Below are 8,556 nucleotides of genomic sequence, written 5' to 3'. Positions count from 1 at the left end.
AGCACTAAAGGGGAAAAAAAAAAATCTTAAGTTCAGGGTCGGGGTGGCAGTGGTGTAATCAGAGGTACACATGGTCAACAACCGAGAGATCCGGTGTTGTATTTAGGATCCTGACTGAATTTATCTTTAGGCGTCCAGTTAATTATTTACGGAAATTGTTTTGCTTGGTAGTATTTTTTCAATTTAATATTCACTGCAATCTGACAGTGAAATATTTGGCTATTTTATGGCTGACGGTAAACGTATAATTATAAAAACAATCCTATACACGACTTAATCTTAGGACGGTTTATACATACGGCTTCCGGTGTCGTTCCCCACTTCCACCACGAGATCCCTAGGCAAGGTCCTTTTTACCCCAGCTTGTTTGTACCTGGAACTGAATTTGGGACCTGGACTGTGAACTGGACAGTTGTATGTTGTAGTCTGGGGGAATCTGGGGGTGATTTTCTTGTCATGGGCCTCTGAAGGTGTTTATCATTGCCCACAAAACAACGCTCGAGAATATTGGGTTAAAGACCGACACTACTGTTCATTCACCTTCACTTGGCGGAGATTTTCGTTCTTTTATAGCTTATATCCTGAAGATCAGTGGCCAAAGGAACTAATAATTTGACCTATTATATTTTCCCTCTGATTTTTATTCTTTGACTGGCGCCATAATTGTGTGGTAATCTCTTGCTATATAGCTAAGTGTTAATGAAGGACAGAAAGCAATATACGCCTTTTTAAAGTGAAGGATACAGTTTCTCCTCAAATCCACTTTCTCAGCAACCAGCTCTTCCTCTTCCGCCCTGCCCCAGACCCACAACATGCTGGGTGTTTTCCTTGTCGGTCACACCCTTTAGGCTGGGATAATTTGCCGCGGAGAAGACGTCACACACTGATATTTCGCTGAATGAGAAACATGGCAGATAAGGGGTTGTATAGCTTACGCCTTGTCTGGTCACTCAGCCATAAACCACTTCAGCGCTATATATTTCTGTATTATTGTTATTTCTCCTCCTCGATGGTTTTATGCAGCATGGAAGGGGTTGTAGAAGGTTTCATAGAGCCTGTATGTCGTTCAAAAAGTAAAGCTTGTGTTGATTAAAAGTACCTTGTTCTCCAAAATATTGTCTTGAGAACAATGATGGCGGATTTATTTTCTAGTTGGCCCCAGAATATATATATATATATATATATATATATATATATATATATATATATATATATATATATATACTTTTTTATCTAGTTGTATCACCTGCGTTAAACTATGGTTATATGAGAAATATAAAAATAACATGTGAATATCAAGGCGTAATATGCACTGTACATCGTTAAGGCACTAAGAAGTCTCCTGTGTAATCTAGAGTACGGCGTGACAGCTAATTCGACATTTTCTATGCCACAATAACGATGTATATTTACACCCACGTTCGCGAAGCAAAGTCTGGCAAATGTTATACAGGACTCGGGGGGGGGGGAGTCTGTGTTTATGTGTGTGTGTGTGTGTATATATATATATATATATATATATATATATATATATATATATATATATATATATATATATATATATATATATATGTGTGTGTGTGTGTGTGTGTGTGTGTGAGATCAAATTTTAACCAGACTTGGTGGAAGGGTGCGGGGTTAGCCAAGCAGCTGATCTGCTGATTCTAAGAACAACAGGTCATAGATTAAGGTCACAGGGCTGAATCAAAGCATGACGTAGCAAGATCGGCTTAACTATGTAGACAGGTTATGGATAAGGGAAAAACGAAGTGATTCAGATGTGAGAACAATTACGCACAGGTCAAGGTTAAAAAGCATGGCTAAATTTTGAGGCATGTGGAAGAAAATGACTAAAAGTTTTAATCTGACTCACACCAAAATTGGTGGACATGTTGAGGATCATTCAAGAGATTGGCCTTATTTTTTTAAATAATAGGTCAAAGGTTAAGTTCACATGGTAAGGTCAACTTAAACAGTTTTTCTATGACTTTGACCAAACTTTGTTGCCGGGTTCAGGGTGAGGTAAGGATTATGGAAAACGGTTTTGAGAACAATTAAGAGTCAGGGTCATGGGGAAAGGTCAAAAGTGAAGGTCAGACGCCTGGTCGACTAAAAGCTTTGGTGTCATTTGGACCAAGCTTGGTGGAAATGTCAAGGGTCAGGCTGGATGTAAATAATTAGATTTTGAGAGCAATCACTTGAAGGTCAAGGTCACGGAACAACAAAGCGTCAGATGCATCAATAACATGGTTTATAGTCAAAAGATTAAATCTGCAATTTCGGACATTTTCATGCGAAAGCATAGTGGGAAACGATCGGATAACTTATGAATAATTAATAAATCAAGCGTAAAACATAGCACAACAACTCACTCCTATTCAACGTACCCGGTAGTTATTAGACCGAGTTCTGGGGAATACGAAGGATAAGGTATCAAAACAATTGCCATCCTGTGACGTCGGCTATGACGCAAAGCCTTCCTGTCGCGTGTGTACGTATGTTTGAGTCAATGTAGAGGTGCAAGATTAAGTCCTCAGCGACATCTGGCAACGCAACCCGGCGGGGCAGGTTCATGGTCGGGGCACATAAAGCAGCGCAGCAGTCTGTGCACGGGGCGCAAGGTGAACAGAAGTGATAGGATAATTCTACTGAACGTCGGAGTTTCTGTTGCGTTTCCGCCAGTAAGAAAAGTGAGGATTTGTATGTAGTGACTTTATTATAATACTACTATTACTAGTGTTATTGTGACACAACCACCGCTCCGCAATCTTAAACCCGAAGTGGTTATAAATCTTCACGACCCTTGTGCGGTCAATACTGTGAATTAGTTTCTGTTTTAACTATTATTACTAGTACTGCTAGGAAGTCTCTATCAGAACAACTGCGGTAAATATTGATGAAGCCTAAGTTAACACGGTGTTGCTGTTTACATTCCCATCAGATAACGCGGGAGAAGTTAGGGCAAAAATGCACAACCAGGAACAAGATTAATATCTAGGTGTAAAAGCTAGAACACTCAGAGTAGTCCTGTTTGTCTAAGTTAAAAAATGTTCAGTGTTTTGCAGAGCAGCATTAATAATTATATCAGGGACTTGAATGGTAAACGTGTGTGGCCCATTTTATCGGCCATGGTGACTAGTTCTTGCACTGTTAATTCTTCCCATTTTCCTTGCTTTCTGGACGCTACCTCACTTCAGCTGTGGGTGGGAAAATGAGGCGGAATGATGACCGTGTTAATGATGATGGTATTCAAAACAGCCAGGAATTAAGGATAAAGCATAATTACTCCACTGGTCGCCTAGATGCTAAAAAGGAGCTGGTGATAATATGTCTTCATGGAAACCAAACAGATTCGTGGAACATCAGATATAAACTTCAGTTGTTCTTGACATTGGTAGTAACGTCATTATGTTGCGCATTATAGATTCTGTCACCAGCTCGCGTTCCAAGTCTCCATTTAAATCTTTATCAAAGAAAATAATTTTGTATCGATAAATCTTTTTTTTTTTTTTTTTAATACGTAGCTTCCATTTCACTGCTACATTATTTTTCATATGAAACACTCAAATTGACCGAAATTATTCTAATGTCTACCTCAGTATAAATATACGGTAGTGTGTGTGTGGGGGGGGGAAGTTGCCTACTGCGTGACAAGTTAAAAAAAAAAAAAAAAAAAAAAAAAAAAACGATCTGGGCGACGTCTTCCGTGTGTGGGCAGTGTGCCAAAGCAGAACCACTGTACCTTAATGAGTTCTCGGAGAAGTCGTTCTTCCTCAACTTGCTTCTTGACTCAGAGTGGACGTCCTCGTGCAAGTTGCCTTTACACACATGATTTTGTGTAGAAATACATTATGGAGAGATATTGTCATCTGGCGTCTCTGCAAAATTTGGGGGGGGGGGACAAATCCTGTCAGTGATTTGGCTGCTGTTTCATAATTAATATAGCTGTTCCATATTTATTGTTAACATAAATCTGAATACAGAGGTGCCCTGTGAATGGTTACTTTGACAATAGGATCTCAGGCAGTTCATTCTCTTCATCCCCCCCCCTCCCATCTCTCTCTCTCTCTCTATCTATCTGTCTATCTATCTATTTTCTCAAATTTCTGTATTTCTCGGAAAACATACTGAGTGCACACTGGTGCTGGTTGATACAGTCGTAACTAAGGTTTTCCCATGCTGGGACAATCGGTGTAACCACCTGTAATGGTGATGGTGGTGCCGGGGGGAAAACCCGACATTCTCAGTTGACTCGCCACCAGAATCCTTCCTACTTCTCTTTCAAACACTCCCACGCCCCTCAAGGTCATTGCACAGCTGACTCTCACGCCGAACAGAGACTGGAAACTTTCTCCTTAACCGAAAAGTATTGAATTGGTAAACGTATTAATAATGTAGAGTGGACAGAAGGTTGAGCTTTATTTCACATCAAGTGAAATGTCAATGAGTAAATAAAAGCCATATAGAAATAAAGGAGAATTTGACACAAAATTACTGAACTTCCTTTGACGCAGTTAAAAAGAAAGGAAACAAGTCTGTAAATGATATGTCATTATTTAATCTCATAATAATTCCCTTTCTTCCCAGGTACGATGAAGTTTCTCTACGGAATATCACTTCTCGTGGCATCTGTCAGCGCACAAGGTAAGCAAAGAAATATTTTATTCCTACCGTTCACTGGGGGTTATTTTTGTCTGTTTGCGCCTTAATTCCTTTAGCTCAGTGGGAGCATGTAACACTACGGCACAAAATATTTCTAAAGTGCTTTTGTGTTACTAGAACAAAATCGTATTGCTAATTTCTCATTACAGCTCAGAATTCAAGATGAAGAGACGGCATTTTTAGCCCAGGTTAAAGTGGACAGAGTATATTATGTGCCTAAGGGATGCATGCATTGCCAGGGTTATCTGTCTGGAACTTGAGAAAGATCAGACTAGGAAAGTGCATGAGAGAGAGAGAGAGAGAGAGAGAGAGAGAGAGAGAGAGAGAGAGAGAGAGAGAGATAAGGAAGTATGTATGTGAGGGTGGAGTGCTGTGAGGAAGAAGGGTACTTACTGATTAACGGATGGAAATGCCAAGAGATCCTTTCATTTCAAGATTCCACCTTCATGCGAAGTCAGGCAGTCGATAGATATATAAACAGCCGTAAGTGATTTATCTAACACGATGTGTAGGAAGCAACTGCATTTGCCTATTCTACTTCTTCCATGGTGAAATTGTGGCTACCTTTGGTTATGACGACTATATATGAATACATACGGAATCCCGGAATTTTCCTCTGGTATTTAACAGCTCTGTGAGATTAACTAACAGATACATTAATTCCAAAACGATACCTTCAGTTTTTCAATAGAGAGATTATGGTTGCCAACAGTTATGACGACATGATTAATACATAATGCAGTGCCCAGAGTATCTCCACAGTGTCTAATAGTTGAAAGAGATTATGTAACAGATTACATAAAAATACGAGTAAGTACATAGAGGTACCCCAATTTCGTCCATCGTGATAATGTGACTGCCTTCAGTAATGGCGACGGGATATATATGGATAAATACAGACACCTACAGTTTCTGAAAGCTAATACTGTTAAATGTCTGAAAATTTAATAGAAATAGCTACATAACGGTACCTTCACTTTCTCGGTGGTGAGACTGGTTGGCTCACGCTGTAACTGTGGAACAGGACGAGGTCAAGCTCCTCAGTTCTTGCTATCCCCCCTCCCTCTCATCTCATCAGAAGGAGGATGGGAGGCAGCAGAGTGATGATACTGAAAGAAGATCATTATCATCATCATCAACACCATCCTTCTCGTCGTTCTTCCTTTCCTCCCTCCCATTTTCATCATCATCATCATCACCATCCTCATGAAGACTTTTTTTCTTCACCTGAAGGCTGGGTAAAGTATTCAGGAAAAAAGAGGAAGAGAAAGTAGGAATGAAGGTAAATAGGACAATTGAAACACTACTTCCACCACTAAAAAGTAAAAACATCGTGTAAAGACAGGCTCACACTTATGCTAGTTGATACGGGCGGCTGTAGGGAAGAGTTCTGCATCACAGCAGCTGTAGTTCTTGCCGGTACCCGCCCGCGTCCAATGGTGCCACTTGTATGGGCAAGTGTATGGGTTACAGTGTAGGAAATCTCCCGCCAGAACCTGCCCACGCCAAAAAGTATTTGTTGTGGACGTGGCCTGCCATACACCATGTAATTGTAAATAAATGCTTGATGATGAAGTACTTTTAAATATATATTTTTACTACTACTGCCAATGTTTGCATCTGACGGAACTGGGCCACTCACAGGAGCTACTAGGTCGTGGTTGGATGAACTTTGGCTGATCCTTAGTTAAGGTGCAGGGATTACTGTCCTTGGTTACTATTCGGAATTATCCTCCTATCTGACCAAACTTAGCCATCATGTAAGTAGAAAAGGGGTCACGGATCTTTGCCAGATGAAAACAAACATGATATTCACTCAATTAATGGAAGAGGTTTTGCAATGAATGTGTTAACGACCAGAATTTCCATCAGTACTTCTTCCTTACAATGGTTTTTTCAGTATAACTTGGCCCAGATTTTCGTTCTTTGGGTAGCTTAGTTCACGTAGCATAGTGTCAGAAAACTACAGCGCTACCGCTCACATTCTTCCCATGGCACAGCTTCGTGGTTAGCATCGTATTTCTCTTAATGTATTACAAGTGATCACTCAAGTTGGAGAGATGGCAGTTCTGGGTCAAATTTGAGTCGAAAGATTATAGATGAATTATTTATTAACTTCCATTTTTTGCTGTATCATATTAGAAGTTAATATTTTTCTTTGTGATATTTATACGAACAGTATCAAAAGTAAATGCCGTTAGTCTTGTCGCCCGGTGTAGAGCCGCCGGAAGTGGAAAGAAGAGCAATAGAAAGTGATAGAAAGGAAAGGAGGGGGGCAGACAATAAGACAAATGATAAATGTGAAAGAAATAAGTTACGCTACATCAAATGAGTTGATGATGATCGCAACCATTTACCACCTACAAGAGAGAGGTGATAGAGGCATACAAAAATTAGTAAAGAAAAATGGGTAAAATAAATAGCCTAGGAGAAGGTGTTAAGACAGCCGCCTATGCTATTGTGATGAGAGACCAAGAAGAGGCAGTATCTAAGCCCTCCTCTTCGAATATATATATATATATATATATATATATATATATATATATATATATATATATATATATATATATATGAGAGAGAGAGAGAGAGAGAGAGAGAGAGAGAGAGAGAGACCGTCCTTGAATTAAAGGGCAACCGGTACATGAGTAAAATCTAGAAATCCCCTAACCATGATAAAATCGCATGAGAGGGGCAAGAAAGGGCCAATTCGATATGTCACAAGATTCAACGAATTTATTTTTCCTACTTCACATCCTAGAACTCGTCCCATCCCCTCTCAGTCCCCCTCTCCCTCTCCCTCCTCCTCCTCCTCCTCCTCCTCTACTCCTCCCTCCCCCTACTCCCTCCTCTCTCCCCTTCCGTTGGGAACTCCAGCAATTGCAGCGTTTACAAATCATGGTTGCGTGCGGTGTCCATAGTACTTCGATATTTTTTACCATGTCGTGGTCGGAACAAATTCTTTTTCAGGTAATGCTAGACTTGTGTTAAGACGATAATGCTGAAAGTAGTGTGAGAACGTGAATGCTTCCACAGTTAACCCTGTTACGGTCGGAATAACTCTAATATACTAGTCTTGCTAACAGAGTGAGTCATAGGAGCCTTAGTATTAACTGCCTGACCTTTAGAGCCCCGATGAACGACAGCAGCAGCAAAAACAACAAAAGTAACAAGAGTACATTCTGAGAGCGTATACCTCCGCCAATAACTGTACCAGACAACTCATATCACCACCAAAATTTAATAAACTCTTCCTTGGCTCGTGACCCATATATACACAAAATGCCATTGATGTCCAACAGTAACTTTTTGAGATATCTTGTGGACAATCAAACAAGGGTGAGTACATTGCCTCCCTCAATCCCGTTGCCGGAAGTAACAATGTGGATATAATCCAGAAACACTTCAGGCTGTTTAGACATCTGATATTAATACATATTTGCCTCATGACTCTCACAAAATCTCATGAAGTTGATTGCTATAGATAAAACTACGAAGGTTTTTTGTCGTAATCTGTTTAGGGTCAGGGTTCTGATAAATCGATAAATTAAGGAAAAATTTATAATGATTTAAGAGTTATCAACATAATGGTAAAAGTAGGTTGGGGAACTGTTGATGCACTGAAGGTAGATCGGTGGTATTTTAGAGTATAATATTCGTTCCAGCACATTCCGTCAAATACAGTATACTTAGATCGCGCAGTCTCTTGTGTGCCTTAGTGTTTCTTGCAATGCTTCATATTTCAGGAGGGTACATGGAATTTACTCGCACTTACATGTAGCACATTTCTCCCGCAGTTTCTTCATGCCACATTCGTACCCACTCATTCCCAGCACATCATCATTGTATTCGTTCTTCAACAACTAACCTGCATTGTTTTGCATTCATCCGTATCAT

General features: G+C 40.0%; 1 protein-coding gene across 1 annotated transcript in view; it reads left to right on the top strand.

Annotated features, from left to right (window-relative positions):
• Window positions 1–2,626: 2,626 nt before the first annotated feature.
• Window positions 2,627–8,556, top strand: part of LOC145408234 (venom protease-like) — a 16,395-nt gene continuing 10,465 nt past the window's right edge. The window contains exons 1-2 of the mRNA XM_080278994.1: window positions 2,627–2,681; window positions 4,588–4,644. Coding sequence (XP_080135120.1) covers window positions 4,593–4,644 — 52 coding nt within the window. The 5' untranslated portion in view covers window positions 2,627–2,681; window positions 4,588–4,592. The remainder of the gene's footprint in view (window positions 2,682–4,587; window positions 4,645–8,556) is intronic.

This window comes from Coenobita brevimanus, chromosome 76 (assembly GCF_032717465.1).
Source record: "Coenobita brevimanus isolate Jiangsu-jjx chromosome 76, ASM3271746v2, whole genome shotgun sequence".
NCBI classification, from domain to species: domain Eukaryota; kingdom Metazoa; phylum Arthropoda; class Malacostraca; order Decapoda; family Coenobitidae; genus Coenobita; species Coenobita brevimanus.
Note: the sequence above shows the minus strand (reverse complement) of the source record. Positions and strands in the feature narration are given on the sequence as shown.